Consider the following 17918-nt stretch of genomic DNA (forward strand, 5'->3'; position numbering starts at 1 on the left):
TGTTCAGAGTACCTGGCCAGAATTCCAGCATTAACAAAATGCAACCACCAGTGAAAGGACACAGCTCTGGAAGTGTAGGTTTCAAAATAAACACAAAAAAAAAAAATCAGGAAAACGCTACATGACAGAAATTCATTCTGATTTCCTGTATGCTTTGCACAATGGAAATGACCAGAGTAGGTATTCCAGGACAGCCTTGCCACAACTGAAGACTTATTTCAATGGCATTCCCACAGAGAACCAATAAAAGCCAGCAGCACCACCATCATCTTGGTATTTCCATTTATTATGCTGTAAAAAGCAACACTATCTGGATTTTATTTCTTAAAATAAATAACTTTCATTTTCAGAACCAGTACAGCTCAAGTTTAGATTCATTCATGGGAAACTGCTAGAAATACATTCATCACTGTCTAGTCCCCACAATACAGAATCTAAAAGTCAAGATCAGCCCAGTCAGTTACAATGACCAGAAGTACACTGCCAGTAAGTATAGTCACGGATAGTCCAGCTCTGAAGCAAAAAAAATCTGGTACAATACAGTTTGTTCACAGAGGCTAATTAATGCTAAGACTACCACAATATCTCTGAGTACAAAGCATTAAGTTAGCTGAACGATTTTAGGTTGTGATACAGAAGAAACATATATGACATAAAAACAAAGGAGTGGGGGGAATCTTCTTTGGAGCATAAGGAAGTCAGCGTTGGGTAAGATAACCAAAAGCTATTTACTGTAAAACCTACATGTCAGTGTCATGAATGATAAACAGCCAAACCAATGTACTGCATATATTTATATTTATAAATAACGCCATGTCTAAGCAGCTGCATCGCTGAACTGGACATTACAAAATAATCCATCTTCTCACAATGAGAAAATACTAAAACTAACCAGCAAAAATGCACTGAAGCTAGGACTGGCTAAAAGCACTCAGTATGAAAGCATTAAGCTTAGGGACAGCCATGATCTTCAATGTTAGCTCAGTTACAATCCTTTTGGTTTTGGTTTGTTTATATCATGTGTACTAAATAATATAATTACGTTTAAAAATGCCAGTTTGAACAATGCAATGTCAGTTAAATAAAGCTACATCAGGTATTTTTCTGAGAAGCTACAGAATGTGTTGTAATAGGGGCAAAATTGGGAAGATTAGCACTGACATCCATAATTTAAAACTAGGATCCATCTGAAAATATTCCTTTACACTGAAGCTCATAATTTGTTGCCTTGTGCTACCCAGTGACTGATGTGGCTCAACAAAGAGCCAGAGGCCATTTCATTTAGTTCTTGTTTACAACAGCAGTGGCCATGACACAGGATGTGAAGAGAATGGGTTAAAAGCCTTCAGAAAAATAGCTGATCTTCAGAAGAACAAAAAAACAAAAAAAAACAAACCAAAAAACTAAAAACTAAAAACCAAACCTAACCAGCTTAAGAACAGGAGGATTCTTAAGAAAAAGTGTTTGATAACCATGCCAGCCAGCTTCAAGATGCTGTTTGAGGGCTTTAGACTTTCAGACTCTTTCATGATGAAGACAGTCACTGCTTGTGATGAGTACCAAGCACTTTTCCATGTGGCTTGTCCTCCCTGCAGGGAGGCAGTATGGCATTTCGACAAGAGACTGTACAGGAACTTGAAAGGATTTATTCTCAACTATACTGACCTGCTGGGTCGCTCTGGAGAGGTTACTTCTCTCCATGCCTTAGTGTACTCATTGCTAAAGGAGGGTAATGTGGTTCAGATCATCTTTATAAAGTGCTTGGGCATTCTAGGAAGAATTTGGGCATGATTTCAGGAGATTTTGGTGCCAAAACACAGAAAATTTGACCTCTGAGATCTACTAATGACTTGTACACCACGTGCTAGGATAAAAACCACCATATACACAATTCTCAAGCACAATCTCCTTTTCCATGTGCTAAATGATTCCTGCCTAAAACTCTTGTGCTAAAATCCTTGCCTACATCCAACAGCTGTAGTGTGTTGTGAGTATCTGAAGTGACCGCCCACTTCTGAGGTTTTGTGCCACACTACTGGCAGAAGCAATTGCACATGGGACAGGGAGCTGTGGCAGTATTGGACTTCTGTGAACTACAAATACCTGCATCTACACTTTCCATGACAGGGCACGTGCCAAGCTGGCTTCAGTGGCAAGACAATGAATGCCACCATTCACCACAGAAGGCATTTACTCACTTGTGCTCCTGGTGCTGAACTCCTGTCCCACACCAGGGGAATCCCAGCGATGCAATATCCCGCTCCCTGGTTGATGGCAGTGCAAGAAGAGAACATACCCCAAAACCTGGCTTATCTCCTGCTCTGCTCCTGTTTTGATTGGCTCTATGCTCCTTAAAGCTGTTTCACTCCATCCGTGCTCCTTACCACGAGCTTCAATGAGCTCAGATTGCATTTGGTTCGGTTCTTTGCCTTTCAAGCACTCCCACTGCCCTGGCTGGCTCCTGGTGCAGCCACCAGGAAGGAGCAGCCCCTGCCAGCCCCCCCAGGGGTAGTGCAAATACACCTGCAAGGAACACCTGCACGGAGTGGAAGCACCCGCGTTCCCTGGCCACAGGGAAGTACTTTAGCAGCTGAACATGGAGAGAGAGGAGGGAGGCAAGACAAAGGGAACTGAGAGAAATGCTGCCAAGACAAAAATCCCACTACACACTGGAGCTACACGTCACACTCCCCTACACCATTTGGTCAAACAAACCTTAAAACACATTCCCTGACAAGACTATCTCTAAGAACAAGCCTAGACCATTGACAAGTGTCACCTATATACTCTGTGATATTTATATTATGTAAACAAGGTTGTGTGGAATTCTTTTTTCTATTTTTTCCCAAAGATAAGTGCAGATCCTTACTTAACACACCCAGCCTAAATCTACAACAGCATCCTCAGCTTTCAAAAAAACCTCACTGACGCTCATACCTGACAGTACTCTGGCTCATCCAGGCCATACTGGGAACAGAGGGCTAAAGAAACAAAAATTCAGCAGAAAAGTTCCTGACCACAGACTAGAGTTCACATAGAACACAAAAATAAATTAAGTAGTGCACAGTAAAGCCAACAACAGCTAAATATTTTTATACATCAATTATATGCAGCATGAGGTAATATTGCTCACATTATGGAGGGAGATTCTTAGTTGGTTTTGTTTCTTTTGAAGAGATTGGATTTGTCCTGTGCGTATAGAAACTCCTGTAACGTAACACTGAAGTAACAGAGACTTCTGTAAAATATATACCACTATCAGATAGAAACACACACGCTCTTCATTACTTATGCATACCACAATTAAATAGGTAAGTGATTTGATTCTTAGGATCTAGCTGAAGATGATTATAGCAAGCCATCCAGATTTTTATGAACCGTTCGGTTCTCTTTGCCGTCGTTGTTATCCTCTGATGGCGTGTATTGGGTCTGATATTCTTGAAGAATTTTAAAAACATCATGGTGTCCAAAATGTAAAGCTTCATCCATAGGAGTGTTGTTCCACCTACAAAAAGCAGCACGGAATTTTTAAGATCGGCACAGTTAAGCACAGAGCCAGAAAGCACCACAAATCCAGGTCTTTACATTCTGCACTAATGGCTCAGCACACAGACCCCATTCAGTTCAGTAACTGTGGAACTTCATTAAGCTGAGCACAACCTTTGAAATAATGGGTTTAGTGGCTCATTCTTCATTCCTGCTCAGTCTGCAGAGCCTACAGACAACCAGCAGGATCCCGTTCCCCCGCTTCAGTGGCCTGGCTCAGTACATTCCACTCTTCTTTGACAGGCACCTCTCCTCACAGGGACTAGGGAAGTGTTACTGGAGCATCTTCCCTCCAAACCAGCAATAAAAGCACTCACCTATCTTTGGGGAAAGGATTCACTTTGCATGCTTCCAGTAGAAACTTAACAACATCCACGTGTCCTACAGGAAAAGCAGCTTTGTGAGTGCCTGTACTTCTGTATATCCATTTATGTACAGACAAAAGCAGGTATGCACAGAGACAGCAAGGACGTGCTAAAGCACACAGACAGACAGACAGACAGCAAATGCTGTGTGAGGAGACAGTACCTTCTGCAGCTGCCACATGCAGGGCTGTCCGTGAGTCATAGTCTCTTTGCTCCATATCCATTCCTGACAGAGCAAACCTTAAAAACAAAATAAAACACAATCAAGGAGACTGCAGAGGCAAGTCTTAGGTAATTTAAAGCACATCACAAAACTGGCACGGCAGAACACTGCCCTGCCACAAGAGGATGCAAGCAGCACCACGAGCACATCATATCTTTGCTGATAATGAAAGGGGCTTTGGCTTTGAAAACCAGCTTGGTGCCTTAACTTCCTTTCTGTTCTTTAGCTGTCATAAACTGAAATAAAACACCTTTGCAGAAAACATAACAGACAACATGCCTGATTTAAAATTGTTTGTGGACAAGCTAAGCCACATAAGGCAAAGTAAATTTATACCAGGTGAGAAAATCCCAGGAAGTCTCCCAAGTCTGAAAATCCTGAGCAGCATTAAGGGATTGGGAGGGTTCTTGCTTCACACTATGATTCCCTGGCACAGCAGAGTTAAACTATACACTATATATTTTTCCACCCACTAATTATATTTAGATATATTCTAGCCAAATCAATGCTTATTTAGACCACCACCATTATTACCTTAAAATTTTGCCAGATTCTCCTCCATATTTCAAAAGCAAAGCTAGATATCCAAACCTGTCCAATAACAATGTACATTTTCCAACCTGAATTTTTGTGGCATTTTCAGAATTGATTATTAAAGCATGTGAGAGCATAGACAGGATTTTCTGCCACTGCTATTAAAAAATGGTTAAAGAAATTGTTTTACTGTGATCCAAAGAAATGGAACACAGTGGGATTCAGGATAGTGTGAGGGTACCTTTTTGATAGTTGGATTGGGGTCTTAGTTGGGTTTTGGGTGAACATATTCAATCTCTAGCTCATGCAGCTCCATGTCCCCAACCCAGACAGAGTGCATATGCATGTTCCTAAAGAAACACCAAGAGCAGGAACCAAACAAGCAGCATTCCTATTCCCAAATTCCTGTTCCCAAACTGATTTTTACCTCCGGAGTGCAGACACGTCCCCTGTGTAGGCAGCAAACAGCAGATTTATCACAGACTTCACCTACAAAGAGAGATTAAGTTCCAGTTTACTGATCTTCTTCCCTCTAAAAGAAAACCCAGTGGGGCCAGTTGGTCCAGTGCTTATGAACTTGTGAATTGTATCCCCTCACCTGACCACATCCTGCAGTACAGCTTGCTGTGCTACCAGTACTGCAAGGTCTGTCTTTCCAAGGCTGAAGGACAGTAAAGTAAACTGAAGGACAGTTTAAGGACAGTAAAAGAACTAAAACCAATTAATTTCTGCTCTGTTGTGGTAAAAAATATGAGCCTGGCTCTATGGGCAAACTCTGTTTCTCTCTTCAGTTGCCCAATGACACCAAGTATTGAACTGCACACACAGCATCACTCTGCACAGTTTATAAAACCATGAACTCCTCAAAAGGCAAATTCACCCTGGGAAAGTAGGATTATTTTTGTTATTAACTGCAAAGATTCCTAATGCCAGGAGAAATCTATGTCAGCAGACCTAAATTTACTTAAATGTTACCCTTTTTCCCATGTATTACAGATTATCCTTGCATACACCCAATGTACACACTTTTGCTCAAATAAACCATTTTAAGCAGATCTTTTATGTAACAAGCAAGGTTTCCAGGCAGATAAAGTTGGATCTTTTCAGATAAATATGGGCTTAAAGCACGACACAGGTAAGTCTCTGGTAAGTAGTGCTTTTTCTCAGCTGTATTAATTACTCTAGTAAGAAATGATACTGTCAGGGTACACCAACCTTGTCCCATGCATATTTTTAATACATCCTGGCTATAACAACTCTGCAGGTTTTAACAAGTGCCAAAAATGACACCCTAGATGGTTTTAAGTATCCACATCAGTTTCTTTGATAAACTGACACGGCCACTTCTAGGCACCATTTCACAGTCATTTCCAGTAAACTTTCTAAATGCTGCTTTGCTTTTTGAGTCGCTGCCACCAGCCAAGTAACAGAGAGAAAAGAGGGACCTGATGCTGCACTGACCTTCTACAACAGGGAGGCTGCAGGACCTCGGGAAGGAGCTGCTGGAAGCACCCAGAGCTGGGCTGGGCTCTGCCCAGGCAGGGTCACAGACACACGGACACAGGGACCTGGCAGCAGCCACCCAGCCACACTCCATGGGCTTTCCACAGGGAGCACCACAGCCACCCCAGACTGCCAAACCCTCTCCCAGAGACAGCAGCCGAGTGCAGGTGTGAAAGGGGAATTTAGCTGGATCATCTCTGCATTTCATCGAGGTGAGTCGGGCGTTCCAACCTGCTGGGGCCCCGCTGGCAGCACTCCCGGGGTTCAGGTCCTACAGGTGATGAATACTCTCCCTTTGCAGGGTCTGGGATGAGCAAAGGACACACTGTCTTACACAAAAACCATTTCAGAGGTAACTGACCATTCTGGCTGGGCTTCTTGATGTTTCTGGGAAATGCAAATATATATTAAAGTAATAAAATAAAAATAGCGCACATTCCTTTCTTCAAAAAACAACTCTCCAAGCGCAGTCAGAACCCAGAATCCTGGATTCAGCTGAATGTTCTGCTCAAAAGTGATTTTTGTTTTCTATAAAGACGTGACAAAATGTAATTTAGAGATTCCTGAGGCCTTGTAACACAATCACCTTAGATTACATCTCTCAGCAGTCTGGGAGAGGTCAAAGCTGCTCCTTCCTTAAGATAAAGTAAAATCAAAGGTTACTTTACTTTAAAACTGAACTTTTGATAGATCAAAACAAAACCAAATACAAGTCCAGGCAAAAAGATCTCTGCTTGTTTACCTCAGAAGGAAGTTTGTTCTGTGTCCAATATTAAAAGCAATAGGATACAAAAAGCAGGAGAAACACAACAAATTCAGCGGGACAATTATTAGCAGAGTAATTATCCAAAGCTGGTCAAAGGTGAACTCAAACTAAAATGGGCCAAGTGTGGCCATCATAGCTGAAAAAATCCTTTTGGGACAACTTCCTCCTGATCCTAGAGAGACTTCAATGATTTTATGGGGGAATTAGACTGGATTTGCTACCAACAAAACACACCTTGACCCCATAACTGCACCCTACTGTAACAGCAGCATAGACCAGGCCAAAAAATTAACAAACCTCCTAAGGTATGAAATGAAACTGTTCAGAAGGCAGCCAAAAAACACAGAAGTTTTATTGAGTTCACGTAAAAAGTGAATTCAATAAAGTTAAGAAATCTGCAAATACAAAATATATTTTGAACTCAAGGTAAGAATATACCATCTCCACAAGCATCTCCTCAGCTTTCGAGAGAATATAAATCTAAGCAGCATATATACTAAATCATTCTGTAAGAGGCTGTCATTTACAGTGAGAAAAACTTTACTAAGTGAACAGCACTTGCTGCCATAAGCTTTGTATCTGTGCAGAATCTCTCTTAGGCTGCCAGAGTCAAGTTCAAATTCTCTACCCAAAACTCACAGTACTAGTTTGAAATAACAGGTTCATTGCAAAAAAAAAAAAAAAAAAAAAAAAAAGCAAAAGGCAAAAGAAACTCTGAAGTGACAGGAGCAAACATATGATTTTGGGGACAAAAAAAACCAGTGAACATGACAGATGAGCTCTATCCATTCAAACTAAGTAGGGCACAAAGCAACTAATTTAAGTGGTGAGAAACTCACTGGCAGAGTCTCTAAGCAAGCGGTTCATGAACATTCAGTGTTGGTGTTTTGATAACTGCACTGGTGAACACAAGCTTCCCTAATGTTTAGAAACACAAAGTTTGTTTTTCACAACCTTTTCCTACCGCACGTACTTCCCTAACAGTGAAAACGCAATGGAAGGAGAAGGGATGGAGTGCCTTTGCTTGCTGTGAGCTGGATGGATCTCACACTGCCACACAGCTGCAGGGCCAAACAAGAGGGAAAACCTGCATGCACTGAAGCAGAGGGACTTGGCAGCTCCCTTCTCACCACACCAACACCACAGAGCACTGCTCACTCAGCTACAATGAGACCCTCTCTGTGCAGCACTGGGTATCATCTTCATCATCCAGGCAGTGAAACCAGCAAGGAAATGTTCCTCAGAAATGCTCATGTCACTCCATGGTAGAAATCAGAACCACAGTTTCACTGTCAGGTTAGCAGGGGTTAGAGGTCTTGGACTCAGCTGGACAAAGCTGCGAAGGATCCAAGTCCTGCTTCACATCAGAGGTGGCCAAGTGACCGATGTCTCCAGAGGCACCTCTCCAATTAATGGCTCTGTGAGTCTGTGGGTCAGCATGTGAGCAGCTCAAGAAAGAAAGATCAACACTGTTGCTGCTCAAGAACTGCACTGAGGTCAAGTTAAAGCAAGGGAAACAGCCACAGTTGAGAGCAGCAGGAAGTCACAGAGCTGCAGCAGATCCTTCAGAGAAACACGGGCGACGAAAAGGCAGAACACGAAAGAGCAAAAACACCATTCCAAAACCCAAATGGACAAAGTGAGTGAGCCACAAAGCTAGTTGCAAACTCAGTGTCAAAGTGACTCCTGTGGCAGTTATTTTAAACATCTCCAGAGCCTGGTGCTGGTGACAGTCTCAGAGCAGGCTCCCTCAAGCAGCAGTGCTGATGTGAGCGGATGCACAGGGACAGAGGAAGTGCAGCAGGGAGCACGTGGCCCAGCACACAGCAAGAGCATGGCTGTGCCCCCCTTCTCTGCAAGCACAAAGGACTTGGGCATGACAGGAGAGCTCCAGGGCTGGTTTTCAATTCCTCAGTGTACCAACTGGAAAAACTAAATTTAAGAAAGGAAAGTTTAACTTCAGTGTTAATATGCTGAAGTTACTTATTGCAAGGGAAATTTCAACAAGATCTAACTGATCTGAAAGGCTTGGCTGGAATGTGGGAATTGCCTTGGTGGAGTATTTGTAACAAAACAGTCTTTCCTACCTGAGCTGCACACCCAAATCCAGACTTATTTAAATAATCTCACGATGGCTAACAGCAAATGCCCACACAAGACTAAGAATCACTCCTCTCCTAACAGAGACCAGTTTAGAGGATATTTTTTTAACTGAAGGCAAGGGTGTCTACCACTGCCTGGCTCTAATGCCATCCACAGAAGACCTCTCCAGACACTTCAGAGACAGCACCCTGGCATTGTCAGTGGCACTGAGATGGGAAACTGAGGCCCAGAGATGGAAATGAACTGCTACAGTCTCGTGGTGGAGGGAGAGTGGCCTGATACCTTCTGCCCACTGCCTTCATCACTACTGCAGAACACCCAAACCTCCAGGAGGAGCCCAGCCCAAGCAGCTGGGCACACTGTGCTCTGTCCTTGCCCAGGTGTCCCTGTCACCACAGGGCTCTGTCCTGCTCTGCAATGCCTCCAGCAGGGCAGGGAGAGCCTCAGCCCCGCACTGCACTTGGGTCAGGAGAGAAAAGCCAAACAGCTGTGCATGTACAGAAAGCAAATCCTTCAGGAAAAATTAATTTAGCTCAAAGCTGGATTAATTCCATGAGAAGCTCTTAGCTAAAAAGGTCAGTGGATCTGGATTTTAATTTCCTACCGTGTCCTGCTTCCTGAGAATGCTCCGCCCTCTATAATTTCTTTGAAAATGTTACAGAATTAACATTCTGAAAAAAAAAAGTATTACTTCCAATTTTATGTTTCTCCAGGTGGCTGAGCAATATAATCAAGCTCTATAGTTTATAGTAGTACTGCTCAAGGCAAGCCAAACAAGGATAAATAAACAACTTTCCAACACTCTTTCCATGATATTTAGGGATAACGCCACAGGTTAGCCTTCTGAAGAGATGTTCAAAATATTGAGAAAAAAAGGTTTGAATGGATGTTGTTTCTCAGGAACTTTGCTCTATCTGAATTTTACTGTGCACCAGACCAAGTGTGCTGACAGGAGACTTTCAAACACAACAAGAGGAGTTAAAAAGAGAGAGCAGAGCTAGTTGAGAGAACACGTGCACCACGCTCTTCTCTCACATCCCATTTTTTGTGCTTAAAATGGGACACAACACTTCCTCTCAGGGAACCCTGCCCCTCTGGCTTGAAGAACAGAGTTATAAACACTCTCCTGCATGGCACAGAGGTGCAGAGATCAACTGGGATTTAAATTTCAGTGCCCAATGACACGTGACTGTCACACCAACCTCAGAATGGGTCCCAGGTAAGCAGGGCTCTGGGTTCTGTCCCCCCAGGCTCCTGACAAGGCTCCCAGCCCTAGGAGAGCTGCACAGCCATCAGAATGCACTCTGCAGCTCTTCACCAGGGAATCACAGAATAATGAGGTTGGAAGAGACCTCTAAGATCATCGAGTCCAACCTATGCCCTAACACCTCAACTAGCCTATAGCACCAAGTGCCATGTCCAGTCTCTTTTTAAACACATCCAGAAATGGTGATTCTACCACCTCCCTGGGAAGAGCATCCCAGTACTTTATAATTCCTCTGGTGAAACATTTTTTCCTCATATCCCATCAGCCCAGCCCTGTCTGGCAGCGTCCCTGAGGCACACTTCTCCGTGCCACTAACCCCCACAGCACCGAGCACAGCTAATCTGCACCTGTGACAGCCTGGCTGTGTCACCCTCCCTGTGCCACCCGCAGCGAGGGTGACACAGCACAGCTCCGCACGGAAAATCCGTCAGGTGGCGTTTCCAAAGTGCCCATCCCAGCTGCACATTGCTCCCTGCAGCCAGGAGCTGCTGTCCCACGCTGGAGCCAGCCACCCTGGCTGGCAGGGGACACAGGAGCCCTGCACACCCCGGCTCTCCATCCATTGTTCCCAGCGCACGGCCCAGCTCATCCGGCTCAGCGCGGCATTAGCTCGGAAGGCAGAAAATAGATTGTTAAGCTGCCCAAGGTGAGCACCCGTCCAGGGAAGGGGGGTTAGTGCTCCACAGAGGGACTCTGCCTACTCCCATCCTCTGCAAACGGCCAGGGACCGACAGGGAAGGCAGGAGCAAGGAGTTTATGTGAGTCACGAGTGATTAAAGCAATAAAAGCTCCAAAGTCAACAGGAATTCACTTTCACAGTAGCACTGTTCAGCTGCTTTCCCTAAAGCTGATCCCCTGATGAGGGTCACCAGGGTATGCAGCAAAAAGCAATCCCTCCTCCTGCTCTTCAGAAGAGCTGCAGATTTTTGGATGCTTATTTTATCAATGGGAAACAACCCCTGAAAGCCAAGACACCAATATAAACTCTTGAAACAGCAGTGCTGACCTACAGATACCACAAAAAACAAACCTAGAGCACGAAGCAAACCATTTAGTCATCCAGTTTTTACACACTGAACTTGTAACTCACCTATGCTGGAGCACAGCCTTTAGATGGCCTTTTCCTGGCATGGAAGGTTTCAAAACAAAGTAAAAACAAACAGAATAAAAACCCACTCAAACCTGCACAAAACGAATTTTGGTGTTTCAACTCTGAAACTGGAATGCAAGTAGTGCCTAAAAGGACAAAAATAAACCAGGGATGGATCTGAGAGCAGAACACAGGTATCTATATCTTCAGACATTAGACAGGATCACTTATTTTACAAATAAGACAGTTTTGCATTTACATATAATTTTCAATAACCTGGAATCTCCTCTCCAGTGTCCACATACAAGGCTATTGTTGGGGAAAAAAATCCAGGTCTAAAAGAGATAGCCACAGTCTGCCTTTAAAATACCATGTTCAATATGAAGGTAAGTTGTACTTCATAGGGGAAGAAATCTCAGTCAAAAGCCTGTTTTTAAAATTGAGCTTCTGCTTTGTGGAACTTATTACCTAAGGGCAGGTAAAGCCCATATAAGACTGAACTAGAGACAAATATCCAACCAAACTCTAAGCCCTCCAAGCCCAGCCAAGCATCATCTCCATTCCACCTGCCCTGTCTGCCCCACTCCAGTGCCAGCTGCCTGCCAGGACCCAACTCCTAGACCTAATTCCCAAGTTTTATTCACTAAATGAATCCCAGACTAGTTTAGGTGCCCACCCAAGGGAGGACTGGCTCTGAAGTGGTCTCAGAGCTTGCTAGTGAGGTTGTCCATGAATATTTGTAGGGATGGACAGTCCTTGAAGGCACTCAAAGCAGCCTCTGTATTAAGCCTCAACATTACCTTATTCTACAGAAGACTCAGTTCCACAAGAACAGGCAATTTCTCTAAATAACTTCCTGAAGCACACAAAAGTGAGGCTTTCAGTGAGTGATCAAATGATCCCACAGAGCTCTACAGCAACCCAACACCAACTGCCCCTGACAGAGCCCCCTGCCCTGACTTCAAACAAACACAAGGGTCTTAAGAAGTTATAAACTTAGAATTCCTTGGGAGAGTATTTGTTCCCACTGCACTGTAAATAATTAGAAGATGGGTGAATAAATTAATACATATCCCTTCACACATTAAAATATTGATATATTTGAAAATACAGACGAGGTTAATTCCATAAAACTTGCATTTTTTTTTTCTTGACAATTTCCACCACCTCTTTAGGCTATTTTCTGCACTACTGATCCTTGTTTCCTCATGTAATGTGACAAAGTGCAAAAATAACTTTAGAATCCGCTCTGCCATGTCTTAAAAGTGACACAGGAAACAAGATTTTGCCAGTTCCTTTTCTAACCTTTGACTATCCTTTCTTTTCCTCTAGATGGTGCAAGGTCCTCCCACTTCACAGCTGGGGACAGAGGACAATACCCAGCTCCCTCAGTTTTACCAGCCGTGGGTGCAGAGTTTATTTTTGGACTCAAAGCTGCCACAAGTGACTTTCAAAGCTGCTACCAGGGAGTTTATTTCTGGAGTCTCCCTGGTGGAATTAACTCGAAGTGCCGTTTGCACAGCAATTATCCACACAGTTTGTGCTGTTGATATCAAACTAACAGACTAACAAAACACTTATTTATTCCTCACTCCGGTTTCCAGCAGCCCTGCTCAAACACGACCTGTGCATGTACTGAAATACTGAAAGCTGCTTCTCCCATGAATGATGTCTAGACTGCAGGCACACAAGAGGCTGTATTTCCATGTATCCAAACACAAAGCAGCTCTAAACCAACTGTGCTGCTAACGCTGCAAAACCCTCAGGCAAGCCAGCACACCAGTTAATTATTATTTTTATTTAAAGCTGGGCAAAATCCCAGTAGGTATTTAAGTATTTTCTTGCAATTCAACTATTCACATTGTTTCAAATCCTAGCTGGTAGAACTGACAATAAAAAATTTTCAATGGTCCTGAAAGTGTCTGTTTAAAACTCAAAAACAGAGCAAGGAGTTTTGACTAGGTTCAGTTCATGAACATTGAAACAAGCCTGCACCAGTAGCTCAGTCTTGGAACTTGTCACAGAAGCTGTGCATGCAGCTGAATGTAAGAAATAATTAAACCAAATATACACACCCAAGGTTTGTCTTGACACCAGGACCCGTTCTTCAACCTAAGAACAACTGCCAGTCTGCTTTACTGGCAAACAGGCTAAGGCCACTACAGGAGAAGTGCAGCTTTCCTGGAGGGAAGGCTGAGCAGAGGTGGTTTATTCCCCTCTTCCATCTACTGGCATCAAATGGATTTCCATCATTCATAGCTCCCTCTGATTCAAGCCTTTCTGAGATAAGTACTGGATTATGCCACCCAAAATTGCAAATAATTAGACTATTGAAACCACATGTTACAGTAAACTGCATTTCTTCATCCATCTCTGCCTGAAGCCCTTTTTTTGTCAAAATACTTTAAATTAATGGAGGTATTCAAAAGCATCTAAAAAATGTGTTTACTAAAAATGAGCACAATATCGTAAGAGTTTGTCCCTTTTTTCCTTCTCTGTTACTGTACTAGTTTGCATAAAAATTTAAAAGCTTAAGAACACAGGAAACAGTAACAGTGAGCAGAAGGTGCTTTTCCTCCAATCACATTTGGAGCCATGAAAGACAGAATTCATCTCTTCCAGCACCAACCCCATGCTCATAAGATGGCCATCAAGTGTACAGAAATTTCTGGAAGGAGTTTCTAACACCTGTATTCCTCAAAACAACATCTGTCTACCTGTGAATTCACCCTAAACACTGTCAGACAGGAGGTGCAAGTTCTTCCAGCTGTCCAAAAATATTCTTTGACTCATACAGAATAAAGAGTCACAGATAGGACTGAGCTCAGTTCTACCATTAATTCAGCCAGTGCATGCTCAGACATTATTACATTTATTTATTCTAATTTTTAAATGAGATTTAGAATCCTGTAAATGAAACTTGAAATCATCTATGTTTCCAATATAGTTTGTGATTCCATAGGTATAGGCTGCTTCATGCTATGTTTGGTTTTACTCAAGTGCCTGAAATACAGAAAGCCCTCGATGATGACAAGCCATGGAAGCAGAAACCTTGTTTCATGGCAACACACACTGGGAACGTGTAGTGCCTGGTTATTTACAGTCCTGACTATTGATTCATTCTGAAGTATTAGTAAACTGATGCTGTTTAAATTACAGATAAGACTATTTAATTATGATGAATTAAGAGTTAAGTAATTAAACAAACCGTTTACTAGAATAAGTGAAACATCTACTTACCTTCTGCAACTGAGATTCCTTCACAAAGACCATGCCCATCTATGCCACTCCTGAGCTGTGCAAACCCCACAGGGTGAGACAAGCTGCTCTGGCCAGCCATGTTCCTGAACTGCCCCACTCCCACCCCTGCCTCCCCTGAAGAAGCAACCATTCACTAATGCTGACTCCAGGACCTGATCTCCAGAGCTGGAGGGGGGGGTCACACAAAGCAAAGTGTAATTGGATCCCTGCACACAAGCCTCTCCCCCAGGAATCAAGGCATGCCAACTCAATTTCACTAGAAAATATTAGATAGTATCATAAGAATGTCCAGGGTGAGTGGATGGGGCAGTTCCTCCTTTCCAGTGCCATCAGCAGGAGCAGGACAGCAGGAAGTGTTGGGGGAAGCAGACTGGGTTTCTATTTCCCCTTTCTAGCAGATAAAACCAATACTAACAATGAACTGGGTTCAAGGGATACACAACAAAAAACCCCACAGAAATCAGAGCTCAAGATTCAGAGCCATTGACTCCACCAGTATTAGATTACAGAATCCCAGGGACAGATGCTTCTTTGGTTGGAAGACACTTCCAGGAAAAAAAAGCCTGATATGAAGGGTCAAGAACAGGTACTAGGATGGACCCAGCCAATATTGTGTCACAGATAACCTCTCAACAACAGATCATCCTAAATTTTTCAACACAGAAGGCCTTACAGTACCTAATGCTGAGGCTTCACCAGTGCTCAGATGACAATGTTTTGCCTGGAGAGCTTCCCTGCCCCTTCCCATGTGTGCCTGGAGAAACAGATGAGCCTGGCAGAAGAGGAGCTGATCTCAAGAGCTACTCACTAACAATTTCTTGTTATGTCTTATCCTTTGCTTAATACCCACATTGGTATGGGTATATCCATCCCATCCCTTTATTTTGGGGATAATGATGCTGATTTCAGAAGGCACAAATACTGGGAAGAACAGAGAGAACAGAGCACCAAAGCTGCCTTCACTAGATTACAGTGAGCAGGGCCATGCTTGCTTTTCCACCTGCTGTTTCTAATTTCTTCTGGTACCAATAAATGAACACACTTTTTGCTTTTGGAAGCAACAAAATTAAGCACATCACTGAAAAGACACCCAAAACATCACGTGAGAATTGAATTATCCTTCACTAGACTTAAGAGCTAAGTTGGCTGATTCCACTGTGTTTGGTTTTTTAAAGAAGATATTTCATGGACTTTCATAAACTCATATATTGTGCCAGCAAGAGAAGTTCTTGAACACCTAATAAAGAAAACCAAATTACAATAGCAGTAGTGAATAAAAATGGATCAGGCAGTTCCACAGAACTGTAAATTAACAAGAGGGAGTGACAGAAAAACCTGGCCTGGCTCCTGTCCTGGATGACCAGAAGTGTTACTGCTGCATTGTTGGCCATGAACAGTATGACAAAGGAATGGTAGATCAATTAATCCTTTCAACAAAAAGTTTACTAGATCAAGTGAAAGATCTAAAGCATGAAGACTTCCACCCTATAAGATGAAGACCAAGCAAATTTTCATTTCTAGGTGGCATGCATCTGCCAGCAGCAGCTTGGATGGAAATACTTCAGTGATGCCACCAATGTCCAAAGCATCCAAGTTTTGTAAAAAAATGATCCTCTCAAAGAGTTTAACTCACTCCACTGTGAAACATTTTCAGCATTTCTCATCAGCAGTGAAAAGTTTTGTCAGCAAATAATGATGGCTGGAAGTTCAAAAATGGTTAAACAATTCTTGCAGTAAACTATCACAGAAATGTTAGACCTACTTTGGTAGCTCCTTTACAAACACTAAACCTCTGCTGACAGTTCTGCAACAAAGAGCATTGGGAATATACAGAGAAGCCTTAAAAAGGGGAATGAATGTTAAGCCATTGATCCTGGATGCAGGGAAAAAAAACAAGAGCCTTTGAAGTAATGGATATAGACATCACTAACCGTGCAAGATTTGGGACCAAAGGACTGGGATCAACACTGTCACATGAATCCAGTGGAATGCTGATGGGTGTTTTAGTGACAGAGCTGTGTTAAGCAGACAGGACAAAAGGATGTCTGCCTTTTCAAGGACCTATTGACACCACTGATACCCACACAACAGAGCAGAGTGGGGCAATGCTCCTGCTTCCCAGCCTGTAGGCACTTCACAGTCTGTGGATGACAGTTTACTCACAAATACAGGGCTTGGAACTGGAATTATAGCCAAAAGAAAGGACTTGGCTCTAGAAGGACACAGGGCACCTGCACTAGCAACAGACTGACTCCACCCTGCAGGCTGAAAGCAGAATGGGGAAATCTTACCAGATGCTTGCACTCTACTCTTGCTGAGAAGGTTCTTTCTAAATACTAGGATCGAGTTTCTATAAATCTTCTTATTTTTAGGCTATGTATTCCATACCTGGTATTGAAAGGTATGTTTTCCTCATATGGAAAATATTTATTAGCTTAAATAAATCTTTTTCCTCCCTGCTTTTATGTTTAAATACTGCAAACAGTCATATTATTCCCCAGCAGCCTTGGTATGTAGAATAAAACACACTCAGCTATTTTAGCCTGCTTTTCTATATTCTCAATCATAATTGTTAATCCTGCTCTGCAATGGCATGAGTGGGGATTTTTTAAAACATGTTTAATCAAAACAGTTTATTCTCAGAGCAAGATTACATTTTAATTATTTGATTTGCAATAATTACAGGCTGGAGAATGTTAAGAGAGAGGTCCTTGAAAAGAAGTGTGAAATGTACTTTCCATTCAGAAAGTAAAAGCTACACATATAACCAAAAGCAGGTCTGTGAGTCCAAAAAAACCCTGATTATTGCATGAGTAATTCCTGGACAAACAATAAAGTTGCCTGCCTCAAGGAAAAAGCTGGGCTAGTGAATGACATCAACAGGAAATGAGTAACAATATCTCTTCCTATCACTCCACTTGTGTTCTCAGTTCATTGTTTTGACAAGTGCTCTGATCACAAGGGGTCCTAACAGTACCATGCCATCCCCCAGCAAATAGCACACTTCCACGTTTGCATTTCGCCTCTTGGGCTTCAATAGAAAAATAAAGGGCCTTTTCAAATCCCTGAATCACTTCACTTTCAATGACATAATGAAAAAATACTTAGAATCTGGTAGGAAAAATACAGCAGGAAGTAAAAATACTAGTTACTGCTGACCAAAAGCCACTTTCCCCTACACCACTTCTAGGACTCTCCAAAAGCCAACAGATTACAGCATGAAGGTCAGATCATCACATTCAGTGAAAACACAGAAGTCA

The 17918-nt window shown here is 42.7% G+C and overlaps 1 protein-coding gene across 1 annotated transcript in view; it reads right to left on the bottom strand.

The window, feature by feature from the left end:
- Positions 1-286: 286 nt before the first annotated feature.
- Positions 287-17918, bottom strand: part of GLS (glutaminase) — a gene marked incomplete at its 5' end in the record, with an annotated part of 59042 nt that continues 41410 nt past the window's right edge. The window contains 4 exons of the mRNA XM_084209616.1: positions 287-3505; positions 3864-3927; positions 4075-4151; positions 5096-5157. Coding sequence (XP_084065742.1) covers positions 3349-3505; positions 3864-3927; positions 4075-4151; positions 5096-5157 — 360 coding nt within the window. The 3' untranslated portion in view covers positions 287-3348. The remainder of the gene's footprint in view (positions 3506-3863; positions 3928-4074; positions 4152-5095; positions 5158-17918) is intronic.

The sequence above is a fragment of the Fringilla coelebs genome, assembly GCF_963513975.1.
Source record: "Fringilla coelebs genome assembly, chromosome: 7".
NCBI classification, from domain to species: Eukaryota; Metazoa; Chordata; class Aves; order Passeriformes; family Fringillidae; genus Fringilla; species Fringilla coelebs.